The sequence below is a fragment of the Hydractinia symbiolongicarpus genome, chromosome 11, assembly GCF_029227915.1.
Source record: "Hydractinia symbiolongicarpus strain clone_291-10 chromosome 11, HSymV2.1, whole genome shotgun sequence".
Taxonomy (NCBI): Eukaryota; Metazoa; Cnidaria; class Hydrozoa; order Anthoathecata; family Hydractiniidae; genus Hydractinia; species Hydractinia symbiolongicarpus.
The window spans coordinates 5,724,335-5,744,630 of record NC_079885.1 but is presented as its reverse complement, the minus strand read 5'-3'; the positions used below and the strand labels follow the sequence as shown (position 1 = coordinate 5,744,630).

The 20,296-nt window shown below is 33.5% G+C and overlaps 1 protein-coding gene across 1 annotated transcript; it reads right to left on the bottom strand.

The window, feature by feature from the left end:
- Window positions 1–332: 332 nt before the first annotated feature.
- On the bottom strand, window positions 333–16,174 carry LOC130613917 (radial spoke head protein 6 homolog A-like). The gene is made up of 15 exons (XM_057435279.1): window positions 15,917–16,174; window positions 10,575–10,636; window positions 9,290–9,336; window positions 8,650–8,712; window positions 7,793–7,988; window positions 5,681–5,766; window positions 5,516–5,581; window positions 4,937–4,996; window positions 4,072–4,126; window positions 3,370–3,483; window positions 2,902–2,999; window positions 2,385–2,526; window positions 1,760–2,017; window positions 1,257–1,374; window positions 333–656 (listed from the first exon to the last, which is right to left on the bottom strand). The coding sequence occupies exons 1-15, from the start codon at window positions 15,991–15,993 to the stop codon at window positions 428–430; spliced, it is 1,671 nt and encodes a 556-aa protein (XP_057291262.1). The 5' UTR covers window positions 15,994–16,174; the 3' UTR covers window positions 333–427.
- Between the last annotated feature and the right edge of the window lie 4,122 nt (window positions 16,175–20,296).

Genomic DNA, 20,296 nt, shown 5'->3' with positions numbered 1-20,296 from the left:
CACGACACGGAGAATGAGTTTTCGTTACGCAACAAAAATAATATTTACCACCTTAATAACCTGCCATTTTGGATTATATTGTTTTCTTATCAATGTAGAAATTTCAGGTTTCGCTGGAAAGGCTGAAAAATCTTCAATTCCTCAACGAAACAGCAATGATGCAGCATGTTTGAAATACGCATGTTCACAATTGCTCGTTGTTTAACCTCATCCCCAGGGCATATTGTATCTTTTTGACATCGGACGGCGATACCTTGCCGTCTCGGTCATAGAAGAGACAACAGAACAAGGTTGCTCGTTGGTGAAATTTAAATGGAACAAACAAACAGTAGTGATTATTTGTCATTAATATATTAATTTTAAGAAATATACAATCAATTAAGTTAAAACTGTACACAACTCATTCATTCTAAAATAATCCTCCTCTTTAATCATCATCATCGTCCTCATCATCGAAATTTTCTAAATCTTCCTCTTCTTTCAATGCTTCTTCCTCTCTCTCCTTCAATGCTTTTTCTTCCTCCACTGTTGGGTCGTCCATTTCCGTTATCTCCGGACCATCAGGGTACTCCTCTAAAGCAGGCGGTGGAGACGGGGGAGCGTAACTTTGTCCTGTATATTTTTGACCCCATCCGATGTAAAGGTTCTCGTATATTCTGAAAAAAAAATTAGATTTCTAAATTAAAAGATATATTTGATAGCTAATTTTTATAAGTACGCTTGAATTACACGCTTATGACGCTTATGTGCGCGCAAATTAAATAAGCTTCAACGCTCAACTTCTATTCTAGTCTACATTTTCGTGTACTGCGAACAAGGCTTGCTTCAGAGCATAAAAGTGCAGCTATGGGTTGTCAAAACTATGAAGAAGCTTTTCTGTTGTTACGAAATGGATGAATCTGTTTAGCCTACTAAAGCCAGTTAGGGGTAAATTGTTATAAAATAATCTATAAAATAGATATTAAATGTAGATTTTATTGGTAGTTCTATTCTACATGACAATTTCAAGTTGGCAGAGAAAAACGACGCTTGCCTACGACTTGGCAAAACTAATTAAGACTCTCTTAATCAAGTCTCTCTTATTAAGCCTCGCTTAAGGATGTCTCCAACTTGCTTAATACCTGATTTTTACTTTAGAGAAACTTAATGGTTATATCATGATTCTCTTGCACGATCAAAGTGGCATAACATTATTAAAATACTTATTCAACTTTTAATTTAAGCTTTCCTACATTGAAGCATTGTAAAATACATACTTTCCACGTGCAAACGCATAAGCTCCAGGCCAACGATTGGATCTAGCAACTGCTACAGCATATTCTGGTAGTACCCTAGATGACACGTAAGTTGTCCATGGTGGGATTGTCTTGATCGCTGAAATAAAATATCTTCACATCGTAATAATGTATTGCATTTAGAAACTACGAAGCATTTAAAAGAAGCACACTTTAGTTGTAATTTAAAACAAAATTGTGCAGGATAGCAAAATTTTATTAATATTTTCAAAAAAAATTCAAACCAATTTCAAACATTTAAAATATTTATTCCTAATACTTAGATAACATTTGAAGCACTTTAAATCAATGTTGCTATTCATATTGTGTTACTATACAAATGGACCAAATTAATAGTTTTTACACAGGGATGATGCTTAACTACATTGTTTTGCAGGTGAGAGAGGAAAGGGGGATTTTCCAATTTTTTATTTGTATGAAGAGTAGAATAACGTATGCGTAAAATAACAAAGTTTATATATTACTTGTTTCGTCAGCAACAGACGACAAGAGACGAGGTCCTGTTTCAGGCTTAATATTGTCATCATTTTCTTCTTCTTCTTCGTCAAACTCTTCTTCTTCGAAGTCATCTTCAGGTTTTTCAAATGGATTCAACCAGGAACAACGTCCTTGTGAGAGGATGTGTTGCGTGTGATGAACCCAACCAGACATAGAGGGGTCTGTCAATTCACGAAGTGATAAACCCTCGAAATCCAGATTTTCCATGTAATTTTCCATGTAAGCTAAAAGATGGCAAACAGTAACTGAGTAAAGAAAAATTTAAATTCCCTGGGAATTCCATTCTTTTTTCCTTTGACAGTAACCATTAAATTTCCCTAGCGTTACGCATATCACTTGTTTTTCTACTGCAAAAGCCATTCACAGGTCATCAGATGGCTCCAAATCTATACATACAGGAACATATAAAGTGTGGTGGAGCGGGGACTTAAACCTGTTATTACAAGTCGAATGCTTAATCACTACACCATCTACATCATTGATCAGGTACGAACACTTAGGTGATGATATATCAATGGCACCAGAAAAGGGGTTCTCCAATTTTAATTATTTAATAAGATGTATATAAACACAAGCGTTGGTTTGTCTTACCTTCCTCTTCCTCCTCTTCCTCCTCTTCATCATCAAACATAAAAAACCCCATCGGACTAATCTGCGTTGATGATGAGATGCGAGCGATTTGTGCGCGTAGATAATTAATTTCTTTTCCAGGAAAAGGTGGATAAGAAGTGATCTAAAAAAGAAATCTTACATTCATATTCAGTGATCAGTTGTTCAGTGTGTTCTGCGGAAAGAATATTATATTAATCTACACAGATTACAGTGTTTAAACGCACCACAACTGCTACTGAAGACAACAGAGCTACAGTGTTTCGTGTGCTCGTGCGCAATGTTTGAAATGGCTTTTTAAGAAACAAAATTAAACTTTTAATACTATAAATTTTTTATTATACATGAATAAAACTTTCTGTACTAAGATTTTTTTTTGGTATATATCTCTATGATATATGTAACTTATTTTCCCCTACAGTTTAAGGATTGATTGATTCAGGATATAGATATTCCCCCTACCCCTGATCTAATAAAACCGGGTTAGAAGCCTACATACCTCTGCATCTAATTTTCCTGTCAACAGTTTTGTAATTTGACGGGCTGCCGTTATTTCTTCAGGTGTAACATGTGGCAATTTTATCCACGCTTCCCCAGCTAATAGGAACAAAGTACGACATTAACCAAGAGTAATAAGACACAAAAGTGATCATAGATACAATCAAAATATTCTATTTTCTACATTGCAAAAGATGTTGCGACGCACACAAGTGATTACCACATTTACAGCAATTTACAACACCACACACGAAGTAACTTACTTTTAACACCAGTCGTTAATACATCAATAAATAATATGCTCTCCACACAGACATACGCTTTCCACACAGACATATGCTCTCCACACAGACTACGCTCTTTATGCAGGCATACGCTGTCCATACAAACATACGCTTTCCACACAAACATACGCTTCGCTCTTCACTAATTATTAACATCAATAGTTAGTACATTAATAAAAACTTACGTTCCCCACACACAAAGTACACTTTTTTGTTGGCGCCAGTGTGATGATCTTCTTTTGGTATGGCAGGGGGAGGTTTCCATGACGATTTTGGTAAAATATCTTCCTCTTTGGGACCTTTTGGTAAAAGAAATTTAGGTACAATGTGCCGCTTTGCAGGTATTGTTAACATTTCTTAATTTATAACAATGAGTAAAATTCACGCCAGGTGAGTTGCTAAGTTTGAAACAGGTTTCCTTTTTTAAAGGAAAACAAATTAAAAGATATCTTTTCTTTTGATATCAAGCTTTGTGTTGTTTTTTTCGTGTTATTTTAGTTGCTTCTTGTTTTGAGAGTACCGTTTGTACCGACATTTATTATGATGTTGGCTTGTTGTTCACATGATCATTATCATTGTGAGCAACTTTGTTACATACACTATTACAAGACAGTCGATGAATTAAACATGTTAACATTATGCTTAACCACCATATGCCAAAAATAATTTTATTTTCATTCCAGCCAGCTCTGATCAGAGGGAAAAACATCTCTTTCAGGACTGCATTGCAGCAAATCAGAGGGTACTGATTTATATTATCATCTGATACATACTTGTTGGTTTACTAAGAGTTAGGTTGTATTTTCATGTTTATTGTACTTTTATTTAATTAAGCTTTTTTATGAACAACATTTACAAAAAAATATTTAATTTAAAAAAATACATACTGTCTTCTTCTTCTTCCTCTTCTTTTAGAGGTTGTTCAACTGGAGGTTCTTCATCCTACAAAAATGTGAAAATTAATAAAAATCAATTTAACAAGATTCTATTCAAAAATAATGCTTTTTCATTACCATTATCAATTGGGAAATGGCAGTTATTTTGGAAATTTGGCATATGCAGCGTTCACATTAATTCTTGCATACAAATGCAAAATCACCTTTAATAATGAAAAACTTTAAAATAAAAAAATAATCTTGAGTAAGGTTTGTTATAAAGTACAATTTCTAAATAACGTTACCTTTGGAGGAGATTGAAGGAGTTGAGAAGACTATTTTTTAAATTTAGAAGATGTGGCAACCTTGGATTGTGTTATTAATTAATATTGTGTTAACTCTACGCATTATGAACAATAGTTATTTAAGTTTCTAATTAGCAAACTTTAATTTTAACAAAAATATGCTCGAATTCTCATTCTTTCTGCATCTCATACACTGAAGGACCTATTTATATACTGGAATTGCATCTCCACAATTTTAGTGACTAGTGCAGTTTTCTGACATGAGTTTGATTAAAATTATTCTTTCTAATTTGTGCAAATATTTAGCAAATTGCAAACCAAATTTGTCATCACCATACTAGTAAAAGATTTTTAACACAATACAAAGGAATTAAAGAAATGCTAAAATTCTTATACAAATCCTGAAATACAGCAAAAAGACAGAGACCTGCTACAGAAATAACAAGGAATTGTTTCTCTAGTTCGAAAAGTTCTCCAGACTTAAAAATAAATTAATACAAAACATAGAATACCTACAACTAACATATTATTTTATTTTTATTTTTTTTTATTTATATTTATATTATGCTTACCAATTCTTTATGATCGTTATTTTTAAATTTTTGTTTTCTTAGCCCACATTTCACGCAACGCTAAAAAAGGTTAAATATGTTTTTTTAGTATTTAATTTTGAATCATATGATGAGATTTGTTGTTGTTTTAAAGCTGTTAGTTTTTCTCTTTCTGTTGCATGTTTTGTAGTTCTTATATATGGTTACTATGATCATTGGCAGCGTTGTTGTTGTCATGTCGTTGTTGTCAGAGCCACTGAAATTTGTTGTCATGTCGTTGTTGTCAGAGCCACTGAAATTAGTTGTGATGTCGTTCTTGTCAAAGCCACTGAAATTAGTTGCGATGTCGTTCTTGTCAAAGCCACTGAAATTAGTTGTGATATCGTTCTTGTCAAAGCCACTGAAATTAGTTGCGATGTCGTTCTTGTCAAAGCCACTGAAATTTGTTGTGATGTCGTTAACTAAAGATTGTCACTCTCGTGACAGCCTGAAATTTGTTGTCGTTGACTTTGTGGTGTTTAATTTGTTGCTGCAGTTGTCAACATTAGATATTTTAATCTATTTTTTAAGGTTTAATTTTTAGTAATTATTATGTTATACCTCTATATTACAAGAAGATGGCTTTTTAAATTGCAATATTTTAGGTTTACACTTTTTAGAAGATACCTATAAAAAAAGATGCAACATTTATTCAGATGACTGATGACCTAAGCTTTTTTGCGTTGTTGCTATGTAGAGATCTTTTTTAAATTTGTGTGGACTCACTACGGCATTCTCTTCTTCCTCTCCTTCCCCATCTCGATATTCAACCTCAACAATGTAATAGTTCGCCTCAGTACCAAATAGTTTACCTATAAAAAAATCCTAAATAATAATCTCTCATATTAATTAAAAAAGTTGTGTGTGACTGAAAATACCTAACCAGGCACAAATTTGGCTTTTCAAAGGTGATTTTTTTCCTCCTAAAACATGCGTGAATTCAGTTTAATTTGTTTATCAGCTATTTAAACATTAAGTAATTACAAAGTCTAATGTCAATGGTATTATTACATTTGGTGAAGCCATTGCACTGCACTTTTAAGTTTGAGGCCAAATAACTTCTGCATAGGCAACTAGAAAGCACCAATCCACCTGTTTCAGAACAGATGGATTAATGACGTCCTCAAAATACCTCTAAACCAAAATCTATGCAGCCGTTTGTCAAATGTACATGATCCTATAATTTTCCTTATCAGCGTTATACACACTTTGTACAACAGATACAAATTGGGTATATAAACTGAAGAAAAATAATTTTGTACTTTGGCAGGTTTTTCCTGACGTCAGCAAAACTTCTAAACAAGGTGTTCACACCATCTAGATATGGACTGGCAACACCTTAGATCAATTACCATTTTTCTATTGCCGTTCTTCTTATTAAGTTTTTAAAACGATCTAAAAAATCATTTTTATCGCCGCTTTTCGTTCTTAAATTTTAAAAACACAATCTAAAAAAGCATTTCTATTGCCTTTCTTTGTTCTTAAACTTTTAAAATGCAATCTACAAAAGCATTTCTAACGCCACTCACAAATATTCAATTTGCAATTTTGTCATTTTCCTCGCAAAGTGATTCGCAAAAATGCCATTTCGATTCACAAATTGCGAATTGTGAACTGCTAATTCGAACCCTGATAGTGAATAACAGGTCAGAAAGAAAAAAAACCTGAGTTTAATTTTTTGCAATAATATCTATTTGGGTGAACTTCATTTTAATTTAATTTAGATTTAGATTCATTTACAACTTACTTATTAGTTCAGATGTCCAATGTAGAAATTGGAAAGCACTAACATTCCTGAAAGGACTTTAGGCTTCCCACTAAGTAACAGTCTTTTTCAGGAATATTTGAGTAGGTGTGCGATGATTCCCATTTTTAAGGTCATCACAAGCAAATAGGCAAAAATATGCTTTGTTTTCAAATTAAAAAAATCATTATCCCCGTGGCTTAAATAAAACTTCAAAATTCATTCGGAAAGTTCAGCTACACCTTAACAAAATTTTTACAGAAAAAAATTATACCGCACATAGGTTTCGTTTTTACAGGCACAAAGAAAAAAAACATTAAATTTGGGCCTGCTATGGTTTCCAATTGTTTTGTCAAATAAAGAAATTATCTACAATTAAATCCAGGATAAAATGTCTATTCCGCCTGTAAGTGCAGTTTTGTAGACTTGCTTCATCTGTGCTCCGTCAGTGTTCACCTCTGCATTAGTTAAGGACCCTTTGGCTGGATTTCTTAGTAATACCTGGTTACCAACGAGGAAGGGGCCAGGCAAAAGAGATTTATGTCTACATAGTTCTTTTAACTAAGTCAGGAGTCGGTGAATTAGCTAGGATGGTCAGGTTGGCTATGAATAAGCTTGCTCGTGGATTAAAAGGACCAGGACTATTCAATAATTTCTGAGATCTAAAAGTGTCCGACCAATACGAAAATCTATCAGACGTTTTGTCTGACGACTCTCCAAAAATTGTTTCGAGGTCTGCCATCGCTTGCTACAAAATCGATTTTATAGGTTGATTTTGAAAACTCAATATTTATTTTTCAGGCGTGCGATTAGTCACACGTCTAAAACGATTTAGGCGTGTGCCAAGGCGTGCGCCACGCCTCTCCTGAAAAAGACTGAAGTAAGTATAGTTCATCATAAAAAGTTTGAAGTCAGAGAAGAGGAAAAAAGAAAATTCTACTCTATACGTGGTTCAGTTTAATACAGAATTTAACAAAGCTTTTGAAAATGTTGAAAAAGGACACAGGAAATGCAATTCTAATATTAATTCCATCCAAAATATATTCCAACAATAACTACATTTCCCATGCTCTAAGAATTAAAAATTTACTCACCCCAAAACCGAATACTGTTCAGTGGAAAGTTGAGCACAAGTTCTTTCAATGAAAGAAATATCTTAAGCATTTCCTCTCTAGATAAACCGATACCAGCTTGTTCAAAGAAAAAAGCAAGTTGCAAGCAGTTTGGTAAGGGAATTTCAAATTCCTCCTCGTTTTCTCTGCCTTCCATGTACTCATCATCATTAGCTTTCTAAATAATACATGAAACGATTTACTACATTTGTGCTCTCAACTAACTTTTGCCAAAAACACTGATCCTTTTCTTTATTTTGTCCTTCAAAAAGTTATGTGCAGGCAAATATATTTTAAAGATAGATTTACTTAAAAACCTTTAAATATGACATCATTGAAATAAATTAGTCATCCCATATCTTTAATTAGGATGAAAAGAATTTTTTTATTTTAAAAATATCAATTATGCCACACTGCATCAAATTCTAAAACTTAAAATCTATTACCAGTCTATTACAATTTAAGACAGAAAAAGATTTCTCTAAGTTTGACCAAATTGAAAAAACAAAACAAAATAACTTGTTTACAACAAAACAAACTGCTTTCGGAACCATTCTAACCCTAACCCCAAGATAAATAATAAACATCTACTTAGCACTGAATGCACCTTTCAAGGTAACAAAATATTGATCAAAATAATTATTGATATTTAATTAAAGGTAGTTATTGTTCATATGTATGTTTGCTTTTGTATCTAATACCAATAACAAAACACGGTTTGAGTGTTCTGTGTATTATGACAATTTGGATAATGCCACTTTCTATCAGCAAGCTGTAGTTGGTTAATATTCGCAAATTTAAGTAATTTTCTTTCTTGGTAGTTGTTTTTTAATACTTACTTCAAATAACTTGACCTGTTTTTTAGCCACATGAAGTTTTGATATTTCTTCGTCCTCAATAACCTATGGTATATAATTAAGATAAAATAAACAGAATATTTTTCAAGATATATTCAAACAAATAATCCTGCAACATTTGAAGTACCAGAAACACTTGTGCAATTTTGCTAAAACATTCTTACAATATACTTCTTACAGTCAACAACCTGTACAATAATGTCCATTATTCTGTTTGAAATACTCACCAAATCGTTATATATACATACTGCTAAGAATTCACAAAATAACAATGCCTGTCAAAAATATGAAATTCATAATATGTATCATAGGCTTTTTCTCAATAACTAGTTTCTGAATAGTAATAATACTAGAATTTTGTTTAGAATGACCGCCAAATTGTGAATAATACACTACAAATCCCTATTTTAGAACCTGTGCATTTTGCAAAAGATTGTGTACTGTCAATAATTAAAGGACATAAATCCGAGTTTAGGTTCTACAGATTTCCAGAAGGATTGTTCAAAAGTTAGGAAATGACAGAATGCAGTCTATTTTGGTACTTTAATTTCACAGGCTATTATTAAAATGTGGTCTAAAATTCTAAATAAAATAAATAATCAATTTGTTATCGTATATATACCTCCGGTTTCACCTTTGTTGTTACATTTATATAATTTTCAAGAAGGTCTAAAAAATAAATAGATAAATAAAATGTCACAGAGTCCCTGTATTTTTATAAAAATTCCAGTAATTGATAAACTCGAGTTGTTCTGTTTAGCTTAAAATAATTTTGCTTAAAATAACTGATTGTAAAAAAAAAATTCAGAAGTTAAAATAGTCAACAAAGAAGGGGTTGGTAGTAACTCAATTTTTTGTCAGACTTGCAAGCATTGGGTACATAAGAAGTGCAGTAGTATTAGTGGAAGGTTAAGAGCTGGCATACAGTTTGTATGCAAGCGTTGCAAAGGTGAGATTATAGAGAATGAAGGATTTCCAGCTTTAATGATGTACAACAGTGGCTCGTTAGAGATAGTTAAGAACTTCTGTTACTTAGGTGATATGTTGGGCAGTGAAGGGGGTGTTGGAAGAAGTGTTACTTGCAGGATAGGTTCTGCTTGGAAAAAGTTTAGAGAGTTACTTCCTTTATTGACTAGCAGAGTCCTGTCAATTGAGGTAAAAGGTAGGTTGTATGAGGCCTGTGTAAGAAGTGTTATGTTGTACGGTAGTGAGACATGGGCAGTGAAGCAGGAAGATCTTGACCGTTTAGAAAGGAATGATATGAGAATGGTTAGGTGGATGTGTAATGCCAGTCTGAGAGACAGAAAGAGTTCAGATGAGCTAAGAAGCAGGCTAAGTCTCCGTAGAATTAAAGATGTTATCCAGATAAGAAGATTGAATTGGCTGGGGCACTTGGAAAGAATGGAGGAGGATAATTGGGTAAGAAAGTGTAGAGACTTGATAGTTCCTGGGGCAAAGCCCAGAGGCAGACCGAGAAAGACTTGGCAGGAGGTTATAAGGACAGACTTGATAGAGAGGAAGTTGAGTTTAGATCTAACACAGTCTAGATCAGATTGGAAGAGGGTCATTAATATACCCCGTCCAACCCATGCTAGCATGGAAAACGGACGTTAAGCCGAGAATGATGATGATGATGATGATGATGTGGATGTAATATAATTCACTCGGCCAAGATTTTTCTCCCCTCTCTAATATTACTATATTTTTATGATTAAATTGCTAATTATGGTATAACTCTCAAGGAAACCATGTTTCCTCTGTATTAGAGATGTAGGAATAATTAAGTAAATGACATAGAATATTTCTTACATTGAGTTAGATAAAAAAAGGTGAAAAATTTACAATTAGAGAACTTAAAAATATTATACAATCCTTTTCAGTATTTTCTTGAAACAAACAATATATACCTGCAGCATCCTTGGGTCTCTCAGTTAATGCATTCCCAATCAGTCCAGACAAGCAATCATACCTTAAACAACAAATTTTAATATAGTTAAAGATTTCCTCGACTTTAAGATCCCCAAGGTTTTTGTAACAATTTCAAAAGATTGTTTTTGAAAAATCTTCAAGTTTGCAAAAAAATTAAAAAATGACAGGATGATGTTGTTATTCTGAAAGAATAATAACTGCTTGAAACAGCAACATAACATAATACATTTGAACACTTGTGTAGTATATAAGACATGAATAAAGAGCTGGATATCCTTGTTTTTAAGAATCAGGAAGGTGAATATAGTTTGGAAGAAGGCGCTTGAAGATAAAGGAGTTAATAAAGTTTATATATAAGTTATTCATCAAGTAAATCTTATTATAAACCCACAAAAACAGTTCTTTTAAGAACTTCGCTACCACACAGTAAGTTTATTTTCATTTTCATAGTTTTTAAATCATCTGTGTCTGATTTTCTTTTCTTTTTCAGCATTGTTTGGGTCTATGCGGGGATTTTTGAGTAAATACTTAATTTTTTTTCAAAACGCTGAACTCGCCCAAAAACGCCTGCACTTTTTATGAAGTTATATATGGGACAATATTCGTGTATGGTTTTCGTCCCGTCATAAATCCTTTTCTTTGTGTCGTATCTTTCTTTGTGGTGTGGTTTTTGTTGCGTCGTATCCTTCTTTGTGGGGTGGTTTAACATTTCGTCGAGTCATATTTGTGTTTGTCGCGACGTATTTCACTTTGCGGCTATTTCACTTTATTGTACTTTGCGGCGTATTTCACTTCGTGGCGTATTTCACTTCACGACATATTTCACTTCATGGCGTATTTTACTTCGTAGCGAAAATTTTCATGCTTTTTTAACACAAAATTACTAAATTCGTGTAGTGCTTACAAGAAATCCAAGTCACATGAATAAAGTGCAGTAAAATAAACAAAACCTTTAGTTTAGTGCTAAAAATTATATTCTATTTTTAAGTTAGTTTTACATTTGTGATTATGAAAATGTAATGTAATAGTTTTATGTAATAATTTATGTTTATGTAGTTAGTTTACTTGATTTTTGACATTTTCATCAGAATCCATTTAAACTACAAAATAGATAATATATTACAGTACAGTCCAGATGTAAGCGATGTCCAGATGTAAGTTTCACACCTTTTTCTCAGGGGGCGGTAGTTGTTTGTCTTTTGTTCTTATTAATTATCTTGCGAGTCTTGTAAGTCATTAACTTGCGCGTAATAAACAAAAGATTATTGAAGAAAAAATAGCTTATTATAACTGCGCCTAACTATCGTCAAATAGTGTTAACATAACTATTCCCAATAGCATATTCCAAATGTTATCAACTATATCAATGAGACACAGTTTAATAACGAAGAGCGGCGATAGAAATGATTTTTTAGAAAGTTAAAGAACGAAGAACGGCGATAGGAAAGCTTCGTTAGATAGTTTTTTAAGTATTTAAAATGTTATCAACTCTATCAATGTGACACGGCGAGCCATTGTTTGATAGTTAAAAAAGATTTGCCCGAAAACTAAATAGACAGCGAGATGCATTGTTTAAATCTTTTAAGAGATAGAGCTGTTGCACGCTAGAAAAAACAAAGACAATGTTTTTAACAATAAAATATAGCGTGATACTATAAAACGTCAAAAGTTATATTTTTAGATTTTTTCTTTCTTCGGTATTAAAATTTAATTTGTTTTCGAAATCTTATCGCGAAGGGAAAAGTCCCGAACGTAGGGTTTTTCCGTTTTCGTTGCTAAACGTTGCTTTTTATAAAAAGAACTTTTAAAAGTTTTGCATGTTAAAAAATATGTTTCGACGATAAAGAAATATTACTAAAAGTTTTAAAAGTAGCATTAGTTTTTTTTTAAACATTTAGATCATTGGATTTGTTGTTTTTTAAAAGAGCTTGTGTTTTTTAAATAAATCGAGATTAAAATCGTGTTACTATAATTAGTTTCATTGTTAAAAAAAATAAAAATTCAATGGCCTTCGCGTTTAATTTATTCTCGCGCAGAGTATTGTTTTTAAACAATGTTTCTTGCTATGCTTTTGTTTTTAACACGAAGCAATTATTTTCGCGCAATTTGAAAGAAACTCGCTATCCTATTGTTTTTTTTAATGAAAGCAATTATTTTTGCAAGTTGAGCGTACGCGTACGCTTACATCTGGTCTGTACTGTATACAGTGTAGCATGCTTAAAATGTATAGCTAGCTAGCTAAATCTATAGTTAAGAATGCATCGTTTATTAAAAGAAAATGAGAAAAATAACAGCTAGCTTTACCCAGTAGAAAGACCAAAGCCACTAGAAAGAAAGTGAAATATATATATTGTGTAAAAGCTTCAGGAAATTAGTAACTTCGTTAAAAAAAGCATAACTATTTCGCCTCAAAGTGAAATACCCCACGAAGTGACATACGACACGACGAAACATGAGATCACACCAACATGAGTAATACGACACAGGCCTTGCCATGAGTCGCGAGCAATTGCTGGCGCCTGCGTAGTGCTCGTGTAAATGCTCGTTACCCGAGCATTCTATTGCTCGCGTAAATATTAACATTTTGAGATAATTGTAAACGTTTTTCTTAAGAATTGATTGGTCTTTTAAGTGAAATTCCTGCACAAACGCTCAACCTGAAACTGAAAAGATATTTGGTGTGATTATTTTCCACCCATCGTGCAAAAGTTCATTCACCATTTTGTAAAACGCTTGCGATACGGTCATTAAGGTTAATCTTTGTTGCGCATTCATTTTGCAGTAGAAAAGTGGGGGACGTTTTAAATCGTGAACCCCAAACACGATGATCGAGCGTCTACTGGTATAGCGACTCTCTCAATCTTAACTTTCTTTTCTACATGTCCGAAATAGTATGCATGACTATACTGTCGTTTTCATAAATTTATTGTTTATTTTTCAGCAAATAGGAAAAAATATGCTTCGTTTTCAAATTAAAACAAGAAGCCCTGGGGGCTCTAAGAATTTCCGCTCGCTACCAAAATATTTGATGACAACCTGCTAATTCGTTGTGTTATCGTGCCAAACATTCGAAGAGGTTTGGTGCTTGAAGCTCTGAAGATAAAACACACAAGTGACATTACATCTTACAACAAACGCAAACAAAACGAAACGTGTCATAATAAACTCACACTTTAAAAGAAATTGCGAACAAAAACTATAGCCTATCATTCATGGTTGAAAGTCTTCCGATTGAAACGTTTATGGTCTTAAACGGCATTTAGTTGACAAAAAAAACAAAATTTTGATGTCACCATCATGTTCAGCATACTTTTTTTGTTAACTGTGCCAAATATTGTGGAAAATAAAGTAGTTTTAATTTTTGGACCAATTTTTGCCTAAAATGACATTTAAGGTGCCCAAAAATTGAAATTTTGATGTCACCATCATGTTCAGTATACTTTTTTTGTTAACTGTGCCAAATATTGTGGAAAATAAAGTAAGTAGTTTTAATTTTTAAACCAATTTTGGCCTAAAATGACATTTAAGGTGGCCAAAAATCGAAATTTTGATGTCACCATCATGTTCAGTATACTTTTTTTGTTAACTGTGCCAAATATTGTGGAAAATAAAGTAGTTTTAATTTTTGAACCAATTTTGGCCTAAAATGACATTTAAGGTGCCCAAAAATTGAAATTTTGATGTCACCATCATGTTCAGTATACTTTTTTGTTAACTGTGCCAAATATTGTGGAAAATAAAGTAGTTTTAATTTTTGAACCAATTTTGGCCTAAAACGACATTTAGGTAACAAAAAATCAGAGGAACGTGAAATCCCAGGGTCGATTTTTTCTCAAAAAATGCTCCAAAAGAAAAACCGACGGTTTCAAAGAATTTCCTACGCCTTCGGGCGCGGAAATTTAAAAAATCTTTATCTGCATGGTTTAAATAAAACTTCCAAATTCATTCGGAAAGTTCAGGTACACGTCAGGTACATAAAATTGATACAGAAAAAAAATTATATCGCACGTTAGTTTCGTTTTTAAAATTGTTTGAAAACAGTTGCGGCATAAAGAAAATAATCCATTAAATTTGGACCTGCTATGGTTTCCAATTGTTTCGTCAAATGAAGAAATTATCTACAAATAAATCCATGATAAATTGTCTGTTCCGCCTGTAAGTGCAGTTTTGCAGACTTGCGTCATCCGTGCTCGGTCGGTGTTCACCTCCGCATTAGTCAAGAACCGCGTGGCTGGATTTCTTGTGTAAGACCTGGTTACCAACGACGAAGGGGCCAGGCAAAAGAGATTTATGTCTACGTAGTTCTTTTAACTAAGTCAGGAGTCAGTGAATTAGCTAGGATGGTCAGGTTGGCTATGAATAGGCTTGCGCATGGATTTCAAGGACCAGGACTATTCAATAATTCTGAGATCTAAAAGTGTCCGACCAAGACGGAAAACTATCGGACGTTTTAACCGATGAAAGTTCTAAACGAGCCACGGACATGTCCGAATAAACTGGAAATGTGGCAGGCATTTTAATCACACGCCTGAAACGATTTAGGTGTGTGCCAAGGTGCACGCCTCTCCTGAAAAAGATGCCCTGAGAGACTAAATGTAATGTTTTTTTAGCGAAAAATATGGCGAGCAAAATTGCTCGCGTGGACACTCTGACGCGAGCAATTAATTGCTCGGGAGGTTATTTGCTCAAGGCAAGGCCTGACAACACAACGAAAACCATTACGCTGTGAAGAAAACCACACAACGATGAAAGATACCACACAACGAAAACTATTACGAGTCAAAGAAAACCACGCCACGAAGAAATACACAACACGACGATGCATCCTTCCAGAATATTACTGGATACTAGATAGATAGATAGATGTGCATATTTTACATGGCTAGCCTCACAAATATCAAGGGATATACCCGTCTATTATTTCCAGGAGAGGCCATGGCTTAGATGGAGAGTCCTAGAGTATTCAATGCTCATTTTGAGCTACGCAGAAACAATTAGAGCACGCGCTCTACTAGACAACATCCGGCAACATCCAACGGCCAACACAGTGTGCCATCTTGCCAATTTCCCTCACATGGCTTGGGTTATCCCAGGGCTATGGTAATATTCACCCGCCCATGTTGAATCACCGTCAAGAGGAGCCGAACCCCGATCTCCCGCACAGAGTACGAGAGCTATAACCACTAATCTACGGCGCCATACTTCTGTTACAAAACAGCCATAGACACCAAAATTTGCAAATGATTGCAAGTGTTGAATTTTTTAATATTTTTGCCTGCTTACTACATTCGTTGCTAAAACAAGATTATGGAAAACTTACAAATTGCTGGAGTCGTCGGATTGCTTTAGATATCCTTTTGCTTTGACTATTTCATTTTCAACGTCCTTGTCTTTCATATTTGATATTGATGAAGGTCTAAGACTTTCACATTTGTATGAAATAATGTAGACAAAAATTAGCTGAAAATATTGTTTATATTTTATGCATCTTATACAACTCCACAAAACAACTATTTTTGCTTTGATCGTAACTGAGGTACCATTATTAAAAGTTCCATGTACAGCCCTAAAGTAGCAATTTTTCTATACTACCCAGACTCGATTGGATAGTTGTATTAACTATTATTTTGAAGCTCTACAGTTTCTGATGGCAACAAAATAAGCAAATGGGTGTTAGAAGAAAATGCCAAAGACACTGTTTGCGGACAAAGACGTCGATTAATAAATATATAAAGGTTTTTGGCTTGCCGAAATGCAAGTACTAAAGTAAAAGGAGATTTAATTTCGCTCGTGAAATAACTTCTTAAGCTTTACCCTCTCGTTTCCAGGAATTTTCACATTTTTATATTAATTAATCCTTCATATTAAAAAGGCATTTGTCCATCCTTTTTAAGTTAACCATACCTCACCATAAATTTGCACGGGAAAATAATTTTCTAAACCTATTTTTTGGCGATATTAAACACTATTTCCAACTTCCGTTTTGTTGTAAAAAAAAATAAATATATATATATATCTACAGTATTCTCTCCAATTAACGGACACTCTAAAAGCCGGACACCTCTGATTAGCGGACACTCTGTCCATGCACCGACCGTTTTCTGGTCAAAATCTCATAAAAACTTCCTAATTAGTGGACACTCAATTAGCGGACACTCTGATTAGCGGACATTTTTTTTTGCACAAAATGGCAACTATTGGCTTTTTTTTCTCTCCAATTAGCGGACAGTCCAAAAAATTAGGAAGCAACATAACAAAAAGAATGAAAAATTGAATAATTTTAAAATTTCTATTTTAAAAACTTTGAAACTTTACAAGAAATGTCGGCTTTTACAGCCTCAATTTTCTTTGCAGACCAGTCAATCAACTTTTGTTGTCCATAAGACCTATATATAACTGGTATTTCCAGACCATAGTGTTCGGGACTTTCAAGAACATGAAACATAGTTTTCACATGTTTTGTGGCATGTACCCAACAATGCTTTCGTTTTTTAAAGCATCTGGAGTTGATGTGGATAAGGTTTCATCTGATGAGAGTGATAACGATTGTAAAAATGATGACGTTGAAGAGAAGATCACCGTGCATGAAGCGCTGACCATGATTGTTGATAGAAAAACTTGATAGATTTCAATATAGAAGAAAGAACTTCTTTATTCTAACTTAAAGACATATTTTCTCCAAGTAAACTTTTTTAAAAAAATTCTTTTTTGGTAATTTAGTTATGATGTTGATATTTGTTTGTTATTTTAAAAAAGAAATGATTTCTTTTTTCGTGTCTAAGTCCAGCACGGTATCCGTTAATTTTTAAAGTTACACATTTCGTATATAAAATCGCATTTTCTTCAAATTTTGAGCTTACATTGCAAAACTTTCCAAAAGGCGGACACCTCTAATTAGCAGACACTTTGTTTATGCACCAACAACAAAATATTTGAAATTCAAAGGACGTTTCTGAAGTTCACTGAATTTTCTTTTGTATTTTGAACCGAACACTTCTCTGTATGCGATCCGAGACTTTGCTACTAAACCAAAATTTTAAACAATTTTTGTACCCATAGCCCATATATTTTTTCGAATTTCGCGACGTATAATAGACAAAATAAATGGCTGTGACATGGAAAAAGAGTAACGATGGAATTCCCTTAAGGTGAATGTATTTTTACCTTCTAAAGTTACACATAAAATTGTTGAGGGCTAAATTTCTGCATTTTGCATAAAATACCTAATCACAAATATAAAGAGAAATTCCGTAAAAAAAATTTCTTCTAAAGGTAAACTGTCTTTTTATGATTTTCTTTATCAAAAGGTCTAAAAAATATAAAATTTGGCTTTTAAAGCCTTTTTTTGGCAAACGAAACCGCAGCATAAAATGCGTTAAAATGATTTACTACAAAGCCACGTAACGCCAACCTCGTTCTCAAGACACTTTGTTTCTTTGATTAACTTGGTAGCCGCTCCGTAATAACGGCTCAGTGGTGCCACAAGACCCCAACCTTGTTTCTAGGGTCTTGTGGCAGCTATATCAACAAGGCAAAATGCCCGGGAACAATGTTGACAAGACCCCTGGACAAGGGTGTCTCAAAAATTTAGTTAAGAGGTTTAACATCTTTATAAAGGCGCTTTTAGCCAAATTTCAGCCAATTCTGATAAAATAGGTTTCATTTCCCCCAGAGACTATTTTTTCGGCTGTCCAAGATTATTTCAAAGAAAAACAGAACAATTCTGGAACAAGGTCGGCATTATCATTCAACTTGTGCAAAGAAGTTTAGATCACAAATCGAAGATCAAGACAAGAACGTTAACACTTACACGCACACCTTCTTTTTGTTGTTTTTTTCAAAAATTCACACTGCCCCTAAAACCATTGCCATTAGAGCCAAAATTAACTGTTTTTATATATTACATTTTCTGAATGCCAATAAATTTTTGCATATAATTCAGCTATTAGTTGTTAAAAAAATTAATTTTAGCTCCACTGACCGGTGTGCCAAAAATTCAAAATGGCGGATATTTTTAAAGCAACAAGTTAAAAAATAAGCTTTTGAAGGCTATATCAGCACTATAACTCGTTAAAATGCCTGAAAAATTCATACATACATTACAAAGTATAAAACTATGCGAAAAAACTAAAAATCTTCTTACCATTTTCAAGAAATCCTCCAGAGAAGCCATTTTTATTTTGCGGTCATTTTTACCGAAATATTGAAAAAATCAGAAGACGCTAATGCAGCCGTAATAAACACTAAACATCTCATAACAAACCCACAAAAACACATTTTCTGAAAGCTGAGATCTGTGTGCAAATCATAGAGAAGAGAAATACAAATTCCACCCGTTGTCATTCACCGCAACAATAAGATTTTCAAAATGGCATAAAGAGTCCACTATAAAATATAAAATTTTTGTTTTCAAACGCAATATGTCGGTCATTCTTATATGAAATTGTACAAAAACAATGGTACAAACATCATAATATACTAACTAATTATAACTGCAGCTCAGTTATACTGAGATACGGTTGAGCAATAACCAAACATAATGTTTTCACTAGTATATGTATATCGACATTGGTTCAGATACGTCTATAAGTTCAATGTAAACGAATGTATGTAAATCAATCATATCAAATCTCACTTCTTGTATGAAATTTTCCAATAGTTATGAACAAAGGTTATGTCAGAACAAAAGGTTGTGCAGTCTTTCTAGACACTTTCACGGCCAAAATGAATATTGTCGATGTCTGTGGTACGGTTGTAGCAGTTGTCGTTGTTCGTCGTGAAGATTGTGCGGGTACTTATTCGACGGTTGTTACAGATACATCTTGAGTTTCCACAGTTGGGATAGTTCTGATGGTTTTGGTACTTTCTGCTTAAATAGTTGGAATATCAGTGTCAAAACAAAGCGTGATAGTTACTGCTTCTTGTGCTGGTGTAGTTCCACTTTCACTTTCACTTCCAGATGGTGATGTTGGTTGCTGCGGACGACAAATTCTACAAAAAGTTCAATCCCCATTAAATTTTCTGAAATGACATATGGAGTGGGGAGCAGAAAGCCATGTAATATACTCAAGATTACACTTTCAAAACTTACACACATAGATTGTAACTGTCCATCACCATGGGCTGTGTATTGTGCCTTACCTGATCAAATTCTTGGTCTTCTGCATTTCTGCACTATGACGGGTAAATTTAAACACTGCTATTAAACGCTACCACCGACTCATATCTGTATTGTATGAACTTAAACATGGCTACCATCAAATCGCCTTGAGCTAAGTTCTTGAAACGTTGTTACAAACTCTTCATTGGAAGAATATGAGCCAAATATCAAGAGCTTGTGTTTGAACCATCTAGTATATATAATACAGAAAGTGAGAGATAAAAACTTAACAGCCAATTTTAATGAAGTGAACGTTTGACTTTCTTTTTTGCTCATAAGATTTCATCATACGGTATTTAGGTTCATTTTAACAATCAAAGAAGTTTTCTTGAATTTGGGAATGCTCAGCACAATTTATTTTTAACTTATCATCATGAAAAAAACTATTAAAATTGTTGCTTTTGAAAATGGAGAGAGGTGGAATTAAGTTAAATTTGTTGAAGACAATTTCTAGTACTTATTGCACCTGTCAATTCATACTTTTAAACTGGAGGCCACTGAAATTGATCTTGGTGCTCTTCCTGTTCAACTCCAGAAGAA